This window comes from Dermacentor variabilis, chromosome 4 (genome assembly GCF_050947875.1).
Source record: "Dermacentor variabilis isolate Ectoservices chromosome 4, ASM5094787v1, whole genome shotgun sequence".
Lineage (NCBI taxonomy): Eukaryota > Metazoa > Arthropoda > Arachnida > Ixodida > Ixodidae > Dermacentor > Dermacentor variabilis.
Genome location: NC_134571.1, coordinates 7,059,810 through 7,081,160, shown reverse-complemented (window position 1 = coordinate 7,081,160; position 21,351 = coordinate 7,059,810). Strand labels below are relative to the sequence as shown.

General features: G+C 45.9%; 1 protein-coding gene across 2 annotated transcripts in view; it reads left to right on the top strand.

Moving 5' to 3' along the window:
- The window catches only part of LOC142578615 (dehydrodolichyl diphosphate synthase complex subunit DHDDS-like), a 73,267-nt gene that overhangs the window by 37,254 nt on the left and 14,662 nt on the right, over positions 1–21,351 (top strand). For both annotated transcript variants that reach the window (XM_075688031.1, XM_075688032.1), the window contains exons 2-5: positions 7,687–7,889; positions 8,596–8,738; positions 12,371–12,487; positions 14,424–14,525. In XM_075688031.1, the coding sequence (XP_075544146.1) occupies positions 7,687–7,889; positions 8,596–8,738; positions 12,371–12,487; positions 14,424–14,525 (565 nt within the window). The remainder of the gene's footprint in view (positions 1–7,686; positions 7,890–8,595; positions 8,739–12,370; positions 12,488–14,423; positions 14,526–21,351) is intronic.

Genomic DNA, 21,351 nt, shown 5'->3' with positions numbered 1-21,351 from the left:
GGAGTAAACGCGCCGTCTTCCGTCGCGCGAAAGGCCACGGGGAGATGGGCCGGAGAAAGGGGGATCGGCGTGGTGCTCTGGCATCAGCTGCGTATTTCACGACCGGCCGCAAGGGGACAGACGATCGCGGTTCAATCTCGAGTGCGAAACAGAGGAAAGTGAGGAGGTAGCGCGGTAGGCTTTTACTAAGCCAGCACGCTTTCCGCGGCGGCGCGCGGTCATGTCGAAAGCGATTTGCATACAGCTCGTACCTTTGTGCGCGCTTTGTTCTCGCCGCTCTTGCGTTGAAGCGAAAGACAGCACGAAGGTCGCTTGGCTTGATGCTGCTGCCGCACGTGCTCACACCAGCGTTATGACAGTCAGTGTCCGCGCCCATCGAGTGTGATGTGTTCATTTTGCTTGTGCGTGCGGACATCATGCTTGCTAATTCCGTTAGTAATCGAATGTTGCCAAGTTTATACGGCTGATAAAACCACTATCTTTTCTTCGTAGAGGTGTCTACTGATTTGCTATCGCCATCGATGCTTTGCCTTTCGGGCGAGACTGCTACATATTTATTTATTTATTTAAAGTAATATCAATGTCTGTTGGCGTCGCAGAGAGGAGTGGGTGAGTTACGTTGTACAATACCAAAGATTGCAGCTTGGAAAGGCGAGAAGGTGGGTTCATTTGGCGGCAGACGTAGGCAGGAACGAATTAAAACAAAGGCTATCATTACAAACTGGTGGCCCACGTGTGAGGATATGTAAGAAGTCAGGATGAACACGTCTTGTTTCAGTGGAGGATTTGTGAAATATATCTCATGGAAAAGACATAGATAGCCGATTCGCCTTTCAGCTGACAATTCTGGTTGGTTAACTTGAACTTTCATTGCAGAAACACTTGCTATGCTCTCTTGTGGTACGCAAGCAACTTTGAGTTGTTCTTCCACAATACAGACGAATAATTGTGCTTGCAGAGGCTACACGCATTTCGGTATATAATTTGAAAAGTTGTTTTTGTCTCCATATTTATACGTTGCACCAGCTTAGGCAATTTGCATTTCTTTTATGAAAATCACCAGAGGATAGGCATAAATGGCAAATGTACGTAAGCACCGGTGTAGGGAAATCCGAAACAAATTAAACATATTTTAGCTGTAAGTCGTCTATGTCAACACAAATCGGGTTACGAAGATGACTCTACAGGAAAAAAAAAATACTTCCTCCTCAATAGCAGGCAAGATATTGGTAGCCTACACTTTCCTCATTCGGACAAATACTGGAGTGTGGTGCAATGTGCTGGCATCCATCTACTAATTCAAGCGTAGTGATGTTGGAAAATGTACGATAAAAGGCGACGTGATTGCATGTAACAAATAAGTACGCTACACTTGTCAACTTTTGGATAGGTCTCAATTACCGACTATTAGAAAACGCGCAAAATTTCTAGGCCTGAAGTATTTCTTGCAGCTTTAAAATGACCAAACGAAAACTGGTCCTGATATATCTGTATCACCTACGCCATCTGGATTAACGAGAAATATGCACAATAAGCACTTAACCTGGTAGAGGTTTCACACTAACACGTTTCGTTATTCTTTCTTTCCATGCGGAGCTCGAGAGTGAAATGTGTTGGCACGAGAGCTTGTGAACTGCATGTTTATCAATGAATTTGCAAAAATACTGACGGAGCTTTTCTATTTTTTTTGTGTAGAAATGAACTGAGTTCAGCAGCTATTCGCTTGCTGTAGTTGATTTTTTTCTTTGGTGACAAATGATTATGTTCCTACTGTTCACTACGTGCGGACGTGCGCAAGTTCCTCACTGTATAAGACCACTCATTCAGATCCCCGTCCTGCAATAGTCTGAGGCTGACAGTAAATAAATAAATAAAGATCATGGCGGCCTGTGAAGGCGTATGACCAGCAAAGCTGTGTACCACACGACAGAGAGGTGGCACAGCATGTGGAACACACATATATTGTCCTGATCGGTGGCCATTGTGACGAAAGGTACGCACACATTTATACATTCATTCATGGTATACATTCATTATATAGATTAAAAAAATTGTGGGCTTTTACGTGCCAAAACCACTTTCTGATTATGAGGCGCGCCGTAGTGGGGGACTCCGTAAATTTCGACCACCTGGGGTTCTTTAACGTGCACCTAAATGTAAGCACACGGGTGTTTTCGCCCCCATCGAAATGCGGCCGCCGTGGCCGGGATTCGATCCCGCGACCTCGTGCTCAGTAGCCCAACACCACAGCCACTGAGCAACCACGGCGGGTGATAATATAGATTAGTGTTCTCACTTCAAGATATGTGCTCCTGCCACGGTATATCGAGTGCTGCGTGCCGTGACTCCAGTTACGCACGAGCACCGGCGCCTCGTCTGTCCCGCACTGACGCTGTGCATGTCGCACCACCTCAAGCCATGTTGCTCTCCTCTTATCGCCGATATTTAGGCGCCCCGGGACGGTGCTTCCGCCGCCTGGGATACACGCATATTGCGTGTTTCCTGTGGACGATGCACGCGGGCGCCGCGACGAAGGCGACGAACGCTCCCTGGCTCCCGAGCTGTCGCCGGAACTGGCCAGCGCTGCAGTTATCATTTGTAAATATACTTTGTAAGTAGTCCCTAGTTATTAATCCTTCGTTCGCGTAACAATTTTGAGGCAAGGAATTTGAGACAGAAATCACCGCACCACCGACTGGCAGTGGGCCAATGGCGTCAGCCCCTTCGCAGCGGGAAGGGCAGTACGGGAACGCTGGCATGTCGAGCGGGGATAGCTTTTGCTTGCGCAGATTTGTTGACGGACGCGGTATGCACGGAACTCTAGCCATAAGCAGTTTCTCTGTAATAAATGAATAAATAATATGGAAGGTTATTATCTCCATTGTCAGGCTTGTAAAACATTCGTTGAATGAGTTTGTTGCTTCCAAACAGGAAAGAACTCGACATGTCTTGCTATCGCTATCGTACTTGGCGACTGTGAGCGAACTTGCTTTTATGTTTTGTCCGGGCTTGGAAGATTTACGTTAAAAAGCCATTCAATTAGGTGGCGTTTCTTGGCTCGTATGTCTTGTGAATCTTTCAATTGACAGTGGTCATTATTATTACTTCTTTTTTAATTTCGCGAACCGGGAGTTCTGATGGATGAATTGATTAGTTTCCATCCACCATGGCGGCAGCCGCAGATGCGCCCTACGTATTGGGACTAGAAAACATTTTTTCACTTGAACTTGGCAGAAATCTGTCTTACGCACTATTAGAAGAATGCGCCTGGCGAACATGGTCCCACTCAACACATCCTGGCGAAATAGTTCAGGATTGGTGTAGTTTGTACAGCTTAACGGGAAAGAAGATATAGTTTAGGGGTAGGTTCTTAACAATCATGTATATAAGTAAACGGTTAACAATCGTGTTCGCTGCGGGAGATATCTCGGTAGGCTGGACACTAGGGATTTAAATATGAAGTAAATATAACGACGATGTCGTAATGTGTGGGGAACCTTATTATACGTTGCTCATAATATTAGGTTCTTGCAAATGTAACAAATTGTCTCGCTCTTTTGATTGTGCAAGAGGGTTACTATTAGAATCCACCTCCCGCAAATACATGTAGGTTAATTGTGTTTGTTGCAGCAGACGAGATGAAAAATTCGGTCCAGTAATGCAAAATACGTTGCAATAGCACCATTTGATGGCCGGTGAACCATGCAAGATACATTGCTATTGTGTTTAAATGTAAGTGCTTAGAAATTGCCTGTATTTCAGAGAACTATCTGACGATGCGAGGTGGAATTGTGTTATATATAGTAGCAAACACACCATTACCTCTCTTTTTTTAAATGTCCTTGTGTTAAGAGGAGTATAAGCAGGCATTGCCATGATTTCTGAGTCGTCAGAATGCCACGTCTCTGTGAGCATGATTACCTCAGAGGTGATATGGATAGGAAAAATTGCGAAGATCATTCTTGTGTTTAAAAGCGGAAACAGAAATTCAACCGAAAACTAGCGTCTAATTTCACTAACAAGCATTTGCTGTAAGTTACTGGAACCCATTATCGCTTCTCACATTTACTGTCAGCTCGAACATAACTCTTTCTTTTTTCCTGAACAGCACGGCTTCCGGAAAGGATTTTCCTCTGACACCTAACAGCTGGAATTCATGACTGAATTGCATTTCAACATGGACGCTAACCTACAAACCGACGGCATGTTTTTTAGATTTTGCTAAAGCTTTTTGACCGTGTTGCACATTCCAGTTACCTGCTTTTTGCCAAGGTTCTTTTACACTCTCGTGGCTTCGCAAATTACTTTTTTTCCGCCAACAGTTTACAAGAGTTAACAATCTTACTTCATCTGAGACGTAACTTCGTGTGTATCTCAAGGCAGCATTCTTGGCCCTTTATTATTTCTAATAAAGCGCGAGCGATATCTGTTTTCGGATTGCCTCGTCCTTGCTTCGAAGGCTGGATATCAGAGGCGAAGTTCTGTGTAATGTACGCCTCTGATTGGCCGCAACAATGTGATCGAATTCCCTTATATAGGGAACTAGGGAAGAAGAACGTTTTAAAAGCGGACCTTTGGTGCAGAGAGAGCGTGTGCTGAGGTGTCCTGACGTCTGCAGACGTGTGTGAGCTCTGACTAGAATCTGGCGACTTGTTTCAATATGTAAATAATGTAAAATAAGCCCCTGATCGTTCTCTCCGACTGCCGGACGTACTCATCCACATGGCACGACTAAGGATTCGTTGCCTAAACGCTACCGCGAGTCTCAACAATGCATAATCTTTCATACCCGACGCATATCAGCACTATTTGTGCCAAAGCTTCCAGGACACGGGCATCTGTGCCGTAACTTGCGCAATTCCCCACGCAATGTGAGAAAAACTGATCCATCTAACACTTGCGCAGCCGCAGCTAGAATATGCAGCCTCCACATGGTCCCCATATCAAAACTACCTGATGAACCTGCTAGAATCCGTACAGAATAGAGCCGCTCGCTTCATTACACGCAACTCCAGTCTCTTTTCGAGCATAGCACAGGTCAAACTTGACATTTCTCTGGAACCATTATATATTCGTTGTTCAATCGCTATTTTATGCTTGTTTCATAAACATCGCCACAGCAGCAGGCCATCTCCGTTAGCTCTCGAAGCGGCCTCATCCATTTCGCGCCGTTTGCATAATCAGTACGGCATCCAAGCGCATACACGAAGCCTTCGGTTCACGAGCCCTTCCGCGTGTCATCGTTTTTTGGAATTCCCGGTATTTTAGCATCCACATGCAACCATGAATCATGTCATGATCAGCTGCGGGAATACCTGCAGGTGACATCGGGACGTTAGTAATCATCATCATCATCATCATCATCATCATCATCATCATCATCACCACCACCACCACCACCACCACCACCACCACCACCACCACCACCACCACCACCAGCAGCAGCAGCAGCAGCAGCAGCAGCGGCAGCCTGTTTTATGTCCACTGCAGGATGAAGGCATCTATCTCCCTGCGATCTCCAATTTCCCCTGTCGTCCGCCAACCGATTCCAACTAGCACCCGAAAATTTCCCAATTTCATCGCTCCACCTAGTCTTTTGTCGTCCTCGATTTCGTTTCCTTCTCTTGGTACCCATTCTGTAACCCTAATGGTCCAACGGTTATCTAACCGGCGCATTAAATGACCTGCCCAGCTCCATTCTTTCCTCTTGATGTCAATTAGAATATCGTCGATACCCGTTTGCTCTCTGATACAAACCGCTCTCTTTCTTTCTCTTAACGTTATGCCTAGTAATCTTCGTTCCATCGCTCTTTGCGCGGTCCTTAACTTGTTCTCAAGATTCTTTGTCAGTCTCCAAGTTTCTACCCCATATGTCAGAACTGGTAAAATGCACTGATTGTACACCTTCCTTTTTAATGATAATGGTAAGCCTCCAGTCAGGAGCTGGCGATGTCTGCCGTATGCGATCCAACCCATTTTTATTCTTCTATGAATTTCCTTCTCATGATCAGGTTTTCCTGTGATAAATTGACCAAGGTAAGCGTACTCCTTCACAGACTGTAGAAGCCGACTGGCGATCCTGAACCCTTGTTTCTTTGCCCGGCTATTTATCATTATCTTTGTCTTCTGCATATTAATTTTCAACCTTACTCTTACACTCTCTCCGTTAAGGTCCTCACTCATTTGTTGTAACTCGTCCGCAGTGTTGCTGAATAGAACAATGTCATCGGCAGCCGAAGGTTTCTCAGATATTCGCCGTCAATCCTTACTCCTAAGCCTTCACAGTTTGAAAGCTTGAATACTTCTTCCAAGCACGCAGGGAATAGCACAGGAGAGATTGTGTCTCCCTGTCTGACCCCTTTCTTTATAGGTATCTTCTTGCTTTTCTTGTGTAGAATTAAGGTAGCTGTAGAACCTCTGTAGATGTTTTCCAAGGTATTTACGTACGCGTCCTGTACTCCTTGATTACGTAATGCCTCTATGACTGCTGGTATCTCTACACAGTCAAATGCGTTTTCGCAATCTATGAAAGCCATATAGAGAGGCTTATTGTACTCTGCGGATTTCTCGATAACCTGATAGTAATCAATGTCTTGTATGTCATATTGTGTTTCTTGGTTATCGTGTTTTTTTAATCCCAGTTTTTTTTCTTTCTTTAGTGTGCAATAATTTACCTTTCGTTTTCTGCTCTGCATATTTCCCACTTCCGTCTCCCTTCAATGCCCTCGGGGCCCTGTAAGGTATTTTAAATAAATAAATAAAGAAGCCAGCGGGAAGCTAAGGCGTGGATCGGTAACTTAAATTTGTTTTTCGCTAACTATGTATTCGCGTGAAAGATATACTATGGAGTCGTTTAGTATCTTTAATAGCAAACCAAGATAACCACAGCGCATATTCGTTAACATACCCGTTGCCACGTGGTTTCTGTTTAACCGAGTATTGTCCTGTAGCCTAAATGCTAAGCAGCGTCTGAAAAGACGCTTTCGTACATTACTAACGGCGTTGTGAAGCGCCTTACTTTTGTTGGACATTACGACAAAATACAGCCGGCTTTCCTTATCTTCGCCGCCATTCATTGCCAAGAATTTGAGCTGAGGGCATTGATGTTTCTTAATGTGGACTGGAGGGCGGACATTTAAGGCGAGATTTGCTGTAGTTATGCGAGCCTGCCGTGCTTTGGTAATGTAATGTTTCTCGCGGTGTTTAAACTATACAATTATGGCAGGAACTCGGGCAGCATTTCGTACTGGCACGTGGTGACAAATTTTATTATCTTGTTGAACTACAGCTTCTTGAATACATTCTCCCATTTTCTTTATCAAGGTAATATGGCTCTCATTCACACTGTGTGGAGTAACCTTGATCTCGACACTTCCGAAAGGACGGCGTTGTTGGAAAGAAAGTATGTTGGGTTGGTGAACCAGGCGTGCTTGTATACTACAGCCATTTGGAAGGCGGCATTCTGAAAACGGTGATTCACCCTACTGTATCGCGAAGCTAGAAATAGAACCTCTTACAGTTACAGTGGTATGAAGTAACTGACGTCTGTATTTTCTACGCCAGATAGTTGGCAGCCTGACACTGCCGGGAATAGCGTATTTCTTGCAGTTCGGTGCTTGCCGGGTGTAACAAAGTGGGGTATACTTAGGAGCATCCGTTGGACACTCTGTGTATACGTATCCGCAGGCCCTGCTGGCGACGGGGCCGAGCTCGGCGCCTTCGGCGTGGCGCCGGTGTCCTGGCACGAGAGGCTGCTCGTGTGGCTCCTCAGCCTGGGGCCTGTGCCACGATCCGTGGGCGTCATCCCCGACGGGAACCGGCGCTTCGCCAGGAAGCGTGGCGTCACCGTGGACCAAGGCCACGTCGCTGGCTCGCACGCGCTTGGCCGGGTAAACAAAGATTGGCGCCGCGCTCCTCATTGTCGCCCATGCACCTTTGCGCCGCGGGACACATCCTCGTGTGGTTCGAGTGCTCGTTCCCCGTCTTATTTCACGCAGCGAAGCGCACGGACGGCGGCTGCAGGAGCTCAAAGCCGCCTAATTGTAGCGCTCTCTCAGGCTTCTCGCCCGTTCTTGCGGAAGAAGAAAAAAATAAAATAAATTGGCGGCTCGCTGCCAACGCTTTTCGCTCAGTCCGATCCACGTGACATCGACTGGAACATTCATTCAGATGAGCAACGGTTTGTCGCCAAGAACTGGATGGATGAGCGCAGTGCGTCAACGAGAGTCCGTTTTGCATAAGTCTTTTTCAACAAACCAGCCTTCTCCTCAAATGTGCATAAGCATAATGTTCAAATTAAACCTTATATTGAACTCCTTAATGTAAGAATAGCCCAATTGTTTCTCGCAAAAGTCGTGGTGCTCAGTGAACCGGCATCTGGCACTGCGTCCTGCAGCGCGGTGGTCCACTAATATATATATATATATATATATATATAATAGCGCGGTATACGATTACGTGGGTTTTCAGCGGAATCAAAGTATATGCTCCAAATTATTCGCGCATCGCGCGAGAACGGAAAATGAGGCATGTACAGCGTTTGCGGCGTCATCTGTTGATCTCGTATAATGTAGGGTGTCGTGCTGCGCGGAGCAGGTCGGGACCTGGTGCTCCCTGGCGGGCGTGAAGGAGTCGATCGTCTACGTCTTCAGCGTCGACAACTTCAAGCGTCCCAGAAGCGAGCAAGACGGCCTCTTTCGAGAAGTCTCTCGGCGCTGCCAATACGTTCTGGACAACTCGTAAGCACACACGCTTGTCGACAGCTCAGCGAAAAACGAACGCTGCCCGCTCTTACGCGCTTCCGTCCGTCATAATCTTACAGCGGTGGCTGCTGCATGGGCTCGGATAGAGGCACGGATTCAGCGGCCCCTCGTGACACATCCCATTTAATTTCATAAAATAAAGCCTTAACATTGCGACAAAATAAACATGGCGAGATCACATTATGTATGTAGCTGTACGTACCACCTACTGGAGACTTGGCAATGAGTGCTGTCACGCTGATGTAAGCAATAGACGTTCTAATTAAGAAATTCTGGGCGTTGTCAGTTGAGAGGAAGCCGCAAACTATTACTGTGTCTCATTGGCTAATTTGGGAGAAATACATTTAATCAAGAATCAAAAGAATATAGGTTAATAATGTATGACACTCAACTCGATAAGTACAGTTGAATGGTCGAGCAGAAATCGTTAGTTCGTCACGATCGCTTGCGTACTTGCGAGCTACCGGTACCTAACGATGCACACAGCACGTCAAATGTCACGCTGCATCGTCATAGCGCTTCAGTCTATGGATTGGCAAATATATTATAGAGTTGTCGTATATTAAACGCAAATTCCAGAAAGTAATGTCAATCTAACCCGAGTGACATGTTGTTAAAATATTAATTCAGGTAAATTAGGAATAAACTCAAGCAGAAGTTAGATTCGCAAGAAAGCATTACCACTTCAACGAGTTTTCAGATTGCCGTGGTGGTACGAAGACGACCTGGAGAAATGTGACCTAAATTGTCGGAAGACTGGCAATGAAATAACATTGGGATTATACTACACAGAGATATCACTACCGAATCTGATTCGGAACTTGCCTATAATTTTAACAGACATCTTCTTCAATTCCTTCGGAAGATGCAAGCTCAAATTCACCAGTGGGGTGTTTGAATGCCTCCTCATTTCGTAATGGAATAGCGCGTTCTTCCCGCAAGTGCCTGGCCGGGAAGAGAATGCTCAATACAGCGGCCATACCGGAATCCGTCTCTGGAATACCACACCACCGGCAATCAAAAGTTCTCAATCAATTTGAAAATTCAAAAAAAGAACTGAAAGCTTTCCTCACACCCATGCCATATGATGCATAATTCTGGTTACTTCGTTTTGTTGTCCCGCTCCCTATCATGCCTACTTGTTCACAACCTTTTCCTGATAAAGTATCTCATCAGCGGTTCTTTTACATTGATGTAAATAGATGAGACTTTTTACGTTTTCTTTTTTTTCTCGTTTACTTTTAGTATTTTCACCCTGTAACCATCCTACAACTGCTTAGACGTGTTGAATTACCTTCGCTTTTTACCCTGTCTAATTGTGGCTTTTGGATCGTTTGTTTGCTCCTCTCTGTTTCCTTTTTTTTGCCGGCGATGTATCTTATTGCTTGATTTCGCTACTGATGTTTACTGCTTTAATTAATTTTTCTACATTCACTACCCTAGGAGGTCCCGATTCAGTCTCTGACTATGGGACCTCCTTCTGTATACACAAATTCTGTAATTAATTTATTGCCTAAATAAAACCACTTTTGTCTCTGAACTAAAAGGTCATGCTTTCACGAAATTCAGTTCAGAGATATTGAGTGAAATTTTATGGAACTCAAGAACGTTTTGATTTACTTAATAGCTAAGCATATTTGCCACATTTACCTGAACGTGTGCGTTCTGAGACCGTTGCCAGGTGATCGAATAAGCGTTCCGATAACTTGAGACTCACAGTGATTCTCAGTTTTATAGCACATATGCACATGAGAAAAAGTTCTTCACGCAAGCATGACGTCCATTTTTGTTAACTTCAAGCTCCCATCTCCTACTTAATTTGGTTTTCTCAATGAGTTAGCACACTTCAACTTCTAGAAAACTTCAGTGATATTATTTGACATAATATCGCGCTGATGCTCGTGCTCTTCGTCGGTGTAAACAAAGACATTCGATACTATTGACCACCAGTTGTTTTCGAAATTATGCAATGTAGCTTTTTCTCCTTATAAATACTCCAATGAGCTCTTACACGGTCTGTGTATAGGTGACCCATTCCGTTAAGCATTAATTCAAGTTTGCCTCAATGCTTATTTTGGAACCACCCGCCGTGGTTGCTCAGTGGCTATGGTGTTGGGCTGCTGAGCACGAGGTCGCGGGATCGAATCCCGGCCACGGCGGCCGCATTTCGATGGGGGCGAAATGCGAAAACACCCGTGTACTTAGATTTAGGTGCACGTTAAAGAACCCCAGGTGGTCGAAATTTCCGGAGTCCTCCACTACGGCGTGCCTCATAATCAGAAAGTGGTTTTGGCACGTAAAACTCGATAATTTTTTTTTATTTTGGAACCGCCCTTATTTAAATTATACCTTGGTGATAATGCAAGTGTGACATTCAAATCGAAAAAAGAATTCTTTTATACGCTGATGATAAGAGTCACCTTATCTTCTTCAACTTGTGGTAATGTCTCCATCAAAATCCAGCTTGACATTCAGTGTCTTCTTGACTGGATAGACGACAACGCAATATTTATAAACAAATATACTTATATTCATCCGCAATGCAAATAAGAGGCCTTTTAACGGTGTATTTAAAATATTTTTTACACAAAAATGATGAGGATGTCTTTTAAGGTGTACTAAAGATATCATTTATACAAAAGTAAGAAGGAAGTCTTTTAACGGTGTATTTACAATATTCTTTACACAGAAGTAAGAAGGAAGACTTTTAACGATGTATTTAAACATTCTTTATGCAAAAGTAAGAAGGAAATCTTTTAACGGTGTATTTAAAATATTCTTTATACATAAGTAAGAAGGAAGTATTTTGACAGCGTATAAAAATCTCACTAGACTGTAATTAGACTGTCAGTAGAGTAAATAGGAAATTGGTAGAAGTTCTAAATAATGTTAATAGGTATTTTTGTAAGGGATACAGGCAATACAGCAGGCATATATCGTTTTTTCGCAACGATTCTGCGTAGAATACGGAGTTTCTGGCTAAATGCCTCCGGCCAACGCTGAAGGGCAGGTTGCAAGCATCATTTGTTCTATTAGAACAAGAATAGAGAACGGCGAAGTCGTTTAGCGCACGAGTCGCTCTCTCTTGAAAGCACCGTTATTTACTATTCTATATAAATGAAACTACCTGTTTCTGGGCTAGCATGTGCTACTGACTGCAAGGCTCTTCACAGTGAGAGGCAGAAGACAAGCCCCGCGGCCGTAGCACACCTAAGTCCGATGAGCTTTAGAAATTTCAAACGCGCTGGAGCTCGCCTCCACTGTTCTACCGGGTGTTGCCCGCCTGCTGCTGAAAAAGTTTCCACAACATATTGTTACACGTGTGAAACTATTTACAGGATGTACTTATAAAGAGAGAGTGTTGAACGGAGGTGGAAGGGAGTCCAGCACGGCTCAGTTTATTTTGAACCCCATTATCCTTCTCTGATTTTAATGTTCTTATTCTCGGCTATTTCGCTCATTTCGATGAAAAGTAAACATTTTGTTCTGGTATTTTCACGTCTCGCCATTAAATAGTTCAAGTGAATCGATATTATTTAAACGAAACAACCCCTGGCAGTTTTGCTTGAAACTGTATTCATCCGTATAAATAGATGAACTTTACGTAGGGACAACTTCAGGAAAATGGGTCGTCGAGTACGGTGCGTTGGCGACCTGGAGATGCTTCCAAAGGACCTTCAGCGCTCCCTGGCGAAAGTCGATCTTGCCACCGCGGATAACGCCAGGTGCGTGCCTTTGGCTTACGCCACTCGAATATGATGCGTACTTTCTGATCGCGCCGTGGTATGGGGAGCCAGGAGCGATCGGCCATATCGACCTAGGCCGCATGAAATGATTCAGAGGGACAGTTGCCGTGTGAAAATTGATATACTTCCATCATTCGGTGTAATTTTGGGAAGGTGTATATGCTTGGAGCGCTGTGGCGCTCTTGGTCTCTCCGGGAGGAGGGAGTTTAGGAGGGAGTAAAGCCCCTTGATAATTTGAAAGTAGCGACACTCTCCTCCTCACGGCGCTTTCCTCCTCGATTCTCCTCGCCCGCCGGCTGCGCACGGCGCGCTATTCCTCCTGGGCTCCCGCGGACGGGTCGCAGGATTCTATGGAGGCGTGTTATTTTGGGCCAGTTGCGCGCCCCAGTGCGGTTGAAAATTTTGAGAAATGCTAATAACAGCATCGATAATGCTGGAGGCAACGTTTATGAGGAGGTTGGCTTTTTTCTTAAAGCCGTATGAACGGGGTATACTGATTTAAAGGGAGCTTTGAGGCGAGTTCTATACTCCAGACAATTTTTCTGCCACATGATCAGATGCTTTACTTCGTGCGTCTGGTCTAGTATTGCTTGTGACAAATCCCTTTGTGTGTGGCTTATTAAGCGAAAACCTTAGACCTCTGTTTCAAGGTCCCGTTGTGAGCTACAGAAAATATCACGTGACCGAAGGAAGGCGGGAAGCGAACCAAAGCATGTGCAGCCGCGTATAAGAGATGATTAATGATTACCAAAGTAATGATTGATTAGTGATTGGATTGTTGTTCATGCACCCTAATCCACTCCAATCGGTCTTAATACCCTTTCATCAACACTTCACCTTAATCCTCCTCCACGCACCTTAACCTTTATTCATGCATCTTAATCCTTCGTAATGCACTCTAATCCACCTTAATCTTCTTTAATATACTCTAATCAACCTTAATCCTCCCTAATCCACCTTATGTCAACCACTAATGATTCATTAATTAACTTGGGTAATCATTCTCTTATACAGGGGTGGACATGCTTTGGGTCCCCTCTGGCCTTCCTTGGGTCACGTGATACTTCCAGTTTACAGCGCGACCTTGAAACATAAAGATCTGAAGTCTTTCGCCTTAAAACTTAAAAAAAAGCTCAATTTTGACTAGTTAACGCTCATGACCTACAATACTACGGGGATACTTGCCACTAATTTTTTCAGGGCGCAAAGCAGAATCAATAATACTGCGCTTCCGACTGAATAACAACAGTTAGCGACGTGCGAAGTGATAGAGCCGCCCCAGAATATTAAGCATACTGAGGACAACCGCAACAAGAACGCTGGTGAGCAGGCTGGAAGAACGAAAAAAAAAATGCAGCATTACGGGATGCTTTGCTACGAGCTATAAGAAAGACTCCTCAGCTCGCAAACAACGCTGTTCTTTGTCAGAACAAAGTTGCTTCGGCCAATGTCATGCAGCCACTGCTTCCTACGCAAGCCTTTACGCTTTCGTTGTGGTATCATAAAAACGGCATAACCATCTTCAGGCTTCTTGCTGCAGTTATATGCGCAACAGCCCGGCATAGCGCTAGCACATAGATCAGAAACACTGCGCACAATGTTCGCTACGCCGAGCTAAAGCGCCGAGCCAGCCGTGCTCAGGAGGAAAATGGCGCGAACGAAAAAGAAAAACACAAGCAAAACTCAAGATCTGCGCGTTTCCAAGGGCAACGGCAGGGAGACCAATCGTCGTGAAGAAAAACGGGGGCAAAACTGGTTGCCGCGGGGGAAAGCGCAAGGGGCGAGGAGGCGGCGAGGAGGTCGCGCGGTGGCGGCAGAGTTCAAATAGTGTCACTACTTTCAAATTATCAAGGAACTTTAGGGGCTTTAGGAGGGAGCGCGTCACAGCGCCGCCTTCGTTGGTTTTCCGGTGCAGGACGCTGACGGTCGCCTGCGTCGCCTACTCCTCGCGCCGACAGGTGACGCGCATGGCGCGCCGCCTTGCGCAGGCCGTCAAGGAGGGACAGCTTCGTTCCGAGTGAGTACCGTCAGTGTTTGCTCGGGGGTTCATTCACACGGGTTATCAGTGTGTGCGTATGTATGTATGTATGTATGTATGTATGTATGTATGTATGTATGTATGTATGTATGTATGTATGTATGTATGTATGTATGTATGTATGTATGTATGTATGTATGTATGTATGTATGTATGTATGTTTTTCCGATCTGTGTGTGTGTGTTGGTGAGGGGAGGAGAATGGCCCCCTTGAGCTCCCCTTGACCTTAAGCGCGGCTTGTAGTAGTAGCATAAAAGCGCCTCTCATTGAAAGAATGTCCTCAAGGCTAGCGAAAGTACGAGGGAATGGCTCAGTTGTTCGCACCAGTAATTTCGAAGTAAGCAGAGGAGCGTGGAGTATATGCAGTGATGTCTGAAGGCCATCTTCCATATTGGCTATTGCCTGGGCGGCATGTGACGTCATACTTTTGTCACGCTTTCGGCCTCCTTCCGCACCATACAGAGCACGCTCGCTCACGAGAGATAATTACGAACATGAGTAATCTTTCGTAAATTAGGAATGTCCGTAAATATTCAATAAGATGAGCATAAGGAGAACAACGTAAAAGCGAGAGCCAACGTTTCGACAAATGGACTTGTCTTTTCCAAGGTCGCAGGTGCTTTTCTAGGCGCAGTTTATGTAGGTAGGTCGCTTCTAAAGAGGAGAGGGGGTAAGCCGACTGGGCGAGGCAACGTCAGAGGGTGTAGAATTGAAAAGAAAAGTGTGCTACTCAACGTCGGTGGTGGAATATGAGGTGGCGCCGTGCGTCAGCTGGTTGACGTGCCGCTGTAGGTTCCTTTTTTCGTGTGTAGGAGCAAGATTGTTTCGCATGGCAATTAGCACACCACCGCAGTATTTAATACGCGCATCATACACGCGATCACATCTGTGAACTGTGGATTCCAGTGGAAAGTAATTCTTAGACAGTAAATCATTCAAAGGCCAAGTTCCAGTTAAGCAAATAAGACGGCACGAGCATGCTAGCATGTTCTCGTACAAATAGGAGGATTCCGTGCGTAGACCACGAACATTTTCGTGAAAAACGGAGCACATTATATTACTGAGGTTAGAAAAGAAATTACGTTATTTTGTCGCTGGCGTCCCTGGATGCATCATGTTTGCCGTTGAAAGGCCTGAACAGCCAACCCATTCGCCGAATGTTTTCCAAGTTGATTTTTCGGAAGACGTTCGCGTTCATTGTGTCTCGGAAGGAAGCGTAACTTCCGCGCTTTGCTTTGAGCTATTGACAGTCGCTGCTATCGACAACTTTTTCCAGCGTAGCAAAAACTTCCTCGCAAGTTGTACAAAGGGCCAAGCGCGATGCGAAAGCTGAACGCCTTGCCTGCACAGAAACCAGTGCGCTGGAAGTACTTGTTCCCAGCGACAGCTTCGCCGTCGTGTTGGCCCGAACTGAAGGCCTAGACGCGCACTTGCCTCTCGTGGTCACCCCGCCACGGGGGCCGGTGCCGATTTGACGCTGGGCTGTTCTTCACGTGCGACGAGAAGCTGGCGGAAAGGATAACTTGACTTGCGACGTGTGGCCAAAGGGACTCCAAAGGAGGCCACTCGTTTCGGTCACCTAGCTGCTGCGCGCATTTGCACAATATCTCTGTGGCCAGGTGCAGGCGAAGGCTGTCGTTTTCCTTCTTCACATCAAGAGCCACACTTGTAAGTGACGCGATTCAGTAAGCCTCGCTCGTTCAGTGCAGCATTGTTCATCGCATGACATCTGCATATCATACTCAAACGAATGGGCGAATTGAATTATTTAATCGCAACCTCGGTGATATGTTGACAATGAACCCCGCATCGGACCAAACCTTCCTTCCATTCGTCACATATGCGTACAACGTTGCTACGCACGCGATTACATGATTCTTGCAGTTCTTTCTCTTGTACGGACGCGAGCTATCATGCACGCTGGACACCATGCTTCCCTACACACCTGGCTCTTCTGAATACACTCCCATTTCGGTTGTTGCCAGGTGCCCCGAGGATTGTCGAAAATTGGCCCGTTCATTGACAATAGAGAACTAGGGTGAACAACAGCTGAGGCACGACCCCGACCGACCTCTCTCCACTTTCGCGACAGGCGCCCTCGTCTGGAGTTGGATTCCTTCGAGTGCACCTGGGCTTTTGTCTAAATCACCGGCTCGACATCATGGGCCCTGACGCTTCCTCGATCGGACATCTGCAGTCAACCACGAGGTTGAGCCTTTAACGCCGTCCCAAGACATATGTCGTCGTGGTCGAGAAATCGTCTACGTGAGTCGCCTCAAGCTCTATTATGACCCTGCTATACTGTCAACGCCTTAAGTCGCGAGGATGGCTGCGCTATTCCCTGGAGCCAATGTAATTAACAACGCAAGACGACGACGAAGCAGCCAAGTGAGCAAGCCACAGTGTCGGTGATATCCACGCTTTAAGGAAATACGAACCTGCCAGCCTTCCGCGTGAAGCGTACGATATTCGTTTTTGATGCGTTTTTGATCAGATAATAATAATAATAATAATAATAATAATAATAATAATAATAATAATAATAATAATAATAATAATAATAATAATAATAATAATAATAATAATAATAATAATAATAATAATAATAATTGTGACCTGAAGAAGAACTGCGAAGCAACTGACCACGGCGGCGGTCAGACCTGTGAAGCAGGAGAGGGTGCTAAGAATCTCTGGGTCAGGACAGGCCGCCATTGGAATCTGAACCTGGCAACGTTTAACGCTAGAACGTTATCTAGTGAGGCGAGTCTAGCAGTGCTATTGGAGGAATCAGCGGGCAGTAAATGGGATATAATCGGGCTCAATGAGGTCAGGTGGACAAAAGAAGCATATACAGTGCTAAAAAGCGGGTACGTCCTGTGCTAGAGGGGCTTAGGGGAGAGACGAGAACTAGGAATCGGATTCCTGATTAACAAGGATATAGCTGGTAACATACAGGAATTCTATAGCATTAGCAAGATGGTGGCAGGTCTTGTTGTGAAACTTATTAAGGAGTACAAAGTGAAGGTCGTACAAGTCTACGCCCCTACATCCAGTCAGGATGATCAGGAAGTCGAAAGGTTCTATGAAGACGTGGAATTGGGGTTGAGTAAAGTCAAAACAAAATACACTATACTGATGGGCGACTTCAATGCCAGGGTAGGCAAGAAGCAGGCTGGAGACAAGTCAGTAGGGGAATATGGCATAGGCTCTAGGAATAGCAGGGGAGAGTTATTAGTAGGGTTTGCAGAACGGAATAATATCCGGATAATGAATGCCTTCTTCCGCAAGCTGGATAGCCGAAACTGGACCTGGAGGAGCCCGAATGGCGAGACTAGAAATGAAATAGACATCATACTCTGCGCTTACCCTGCCAACACAAGATGTGGACGTGCTCGGCAAGGTGCACTGCAGTGACCATAGGATGGTAAGAACTCGAATTAGCCTAGACTTGAGGAGGGAACGGAAGAAACTGGTACATAAGAAGCCGATAAATGAGTTAGCGGTAAGAGGGAAAACAGAAGAATTCTGGATCAAGCTACAGAACAGATATTCGGCTTTAACTCAGGAAGAGGACATTAGTGTTGAAGCAATGAACGACAATCTTATGGGCATCATTAAGGAGTGTGCAATGGAAGTCGGTGGTAACTTCGTTAGACAGGATGCCAGTAAGCTATCGCAAGAGACGAGAGATCTGATTAAGAAACACGAATGTGTGAGAGCCTTTAACCATACAGATAAAATAGAACTGGCCGAACTTTCGAAGTCAATCAACAAGAGTACTACAGCTGACATAAGGACGTATAATATGGATAGAATTGAACATGCTCTCAGGAAAGGAGGAAGCCTAAAAGCAGTGAAGAAGAAACTAGGAATAGGCAAGAATCAGATGTATGCATTAAGAGACAAAGCCGGCAATATTATTGCTAATATGGATGAGAGAGATCAAGTGGCTGAGGAGTTCTAGAGAGATTTTTACAGTACCAGTGCAACCCTCGACGATATTGGAAGAGAGAATAATCTAGAGGAGTTTGACATCCCACAAGTAGGGCCGGAAGAAGTAAAGAAAGCCTTGGGAGATATGCAAACGGGGAAGGCAGCTGGGGAGGATCAGGTAACAGCAGATTTGTTGAAGGATGATGGGCAGATTGTTCTAGAAAAACTATCCACCCTGTATACGCAATGCCTGATGACTTCGAGCATACCGGAATCTTGGAAGAGCGTCAACATAATCTTAATCTATAAGAAAGGGGGCGCCAAAGACTTGAAAAATTATAGACCGATCAGCGGTTCGGTGCCTACAAAGTATTTACTAAGGCAATCGCAAATAGAATCAGGAACACCTAAGACTTCTGTCAACCAAAGGACCAGGCAGGATTCCGTAAAAGCTACTCAACAATAGACCATATTCACACTATCAATCAGGTGATAGAGAAATGTGCGGAATATAACCAACCCTTATATATAGCTTTCATTGATTGCGAGAAAGCGTTTGATTCAGTCGAAAGGTCAGCAGTCATGGAGGCATTACGGAATGAGGGTGTAGATGAGCCGTACGTAAAAAATACTGAAACATATCGATAGCGGCTCCACAGCCACCGTAGTCCTCCATAAAGAAAGCAACAAAATCCCAATGAAGAAGGGCGTCAGGAAAGGGAGATGCGATCTCTTCAATGCTATTCACAGCGTGCTTACAGGAGGTATTCAGAGACCTGGATTGGGAAGAATTGTGGATACAAGTTAATGGATAATACCTTAGTAACTTGCGATTCGCTGATGATATTGCCTTGCTTAGTAACTCAGTACCTAGTAACTTGCGATTCGCTGATGATTTTGCCTTCCTTAGTAACTCAGGGGACCAATTGCAATGCATGCTCACTGACCGGGAGAGGCAAAGCAGAAGGGTGGCTCTAAAAATTAATCTGCAGAAAACTAAAGTGATGTTTAACGCTCTCGGAAGAAAAGAGCAGTCTACGATAGTTAGCGAGGCACTGGAAGTGGTAAGGGAATACATCTACTTGGGGCAGGTAGTGACCGCGGATCCGGATAATGAGACTGAAATAATGAGGAGAATAAGAATGGGCTGGGGTGCGTTTGGTAGGCACTCTCAGATAATGAACAGCTGGTTGCCACTATCCCTCAAAAGGAAAGTGTATAACAGCTGTGTCTTACCAGCACTCACTTACGGGGCAGAAACCTGGAGGCTTACGAAAAGGGTTCTACTTAAATTGAGGGCGACGCAACCAACTATGGAAAGAAGAATGATGGGTGTAACGTTAAGGGATAAGAAAAGAGCAGATTGGGTGAAGGAACAAACGCGATTTAAGGACATCTTAGTTGAAATCAAGATAAAGAAATGGGCATGGGCAGGCCATGTAAGGAGGAGGGAAGATAACCGATGGTCATTAAGGGTTACGGACGGGATTCCAAGGGAAGGGAAGCGTAGCAGGGCGCGGCAGAAAGTTAGGTGGGCGGATGAGGTTAAGAAGTTTGCAGGGACAACATGGCCACAATTATCACATGACCGGGGTAGTTGGAGAAGTAAGGGAGAGACCTTTGCCCTGCAGTGGGTGTAGCCAGGCTGATGATGATGAAGGTGAAGAAGGAGAGGAAGCGTGCGATAAGCACGCGCACTATGATGATGATAGCCACAACATGGGATCATCATTATCATCATCATCGCGCGCATGCGCAGGGAAAACGGGGTGCCATAAAAGTTATTGCACCGAGCAACCATAGACGACGGATGCGCAGTCACTTTGTACCTTACATGATGGTGCCGTGAAGCCTAGGAAGGCGAATGCCGTCCGCGCAACCGATCATAGACCTTCTACGCCGGAAGCGCGACGCCATTCGAAGCGCCGCTACTCGTGTCATCGCTGCCGCAACCAGAGCCTTGTAAGAAACCAAACCTACGCATACCTGCTTAAATGCGCTTCTGAACGAACACAATGACAAAGACCATGGCCTCACTGATATCAACGCTAAAATCGAAGAGCTCGTGAACGACGATCACGAATACGAAGCTGAACTCACCGAGGCGCTCGAATACCACGAGATGATCCACCACACCATTAGCCGGGTCCGTTTTCGTCTTCATTCCCGCGCCGAAATTGGGTCACTACCCACGGCCGCCAGCTCTTTGCGAGGACAGCCGGTAGTACGTCCACTCTGTACACCCGCTAAGCAGGCGAACATCAGCGCAAACGCCAGGCCAGCGACACCGCAGATACAACAACCGTATCTCCAGACCGAGGCCAGCGGAAACGCCAGACCACCGACACTGCGGATACAACAACCGTGCCTCCAGACAAAAACTAGTTGCCATGCAACGTGCAGAAAACAGACGTCAACGACGAGCTGAATGCTACAACCCACGTTGCACGATGACCCGTACGCGCGTGCCCACTCGCGATGCATTGTGCGCAGGGTTCGGCAGATTCGGAGCCCATCCCGCGACCGTCGGAAAGGCGAACGACCAATAGCGCTCTTGCTCCTTCCACCACCGCAGCCAGGAGCACCAGCGGCGAAGCAGTGGCTGGAACCACGAGGTTGAGTACAACATATCGACGACTGAGTCGACGCCTCATATGAACTTCAGCAACAAAAAGAACACGAATGACAACAACAACCACAAGAGTGACTACTTTGCCATTGCGAAATACCCTTACGTGCAGCCACCCTGGAACAAGTCAATTCAGCACACGCGCTATTGCATTGGCGACGTCACTACCCCGACCGGGTCAGATGCGACTGCACCGACATCTCAGACGAAGCCCACCTTCATCGACCAGTAGCGCCACATGCT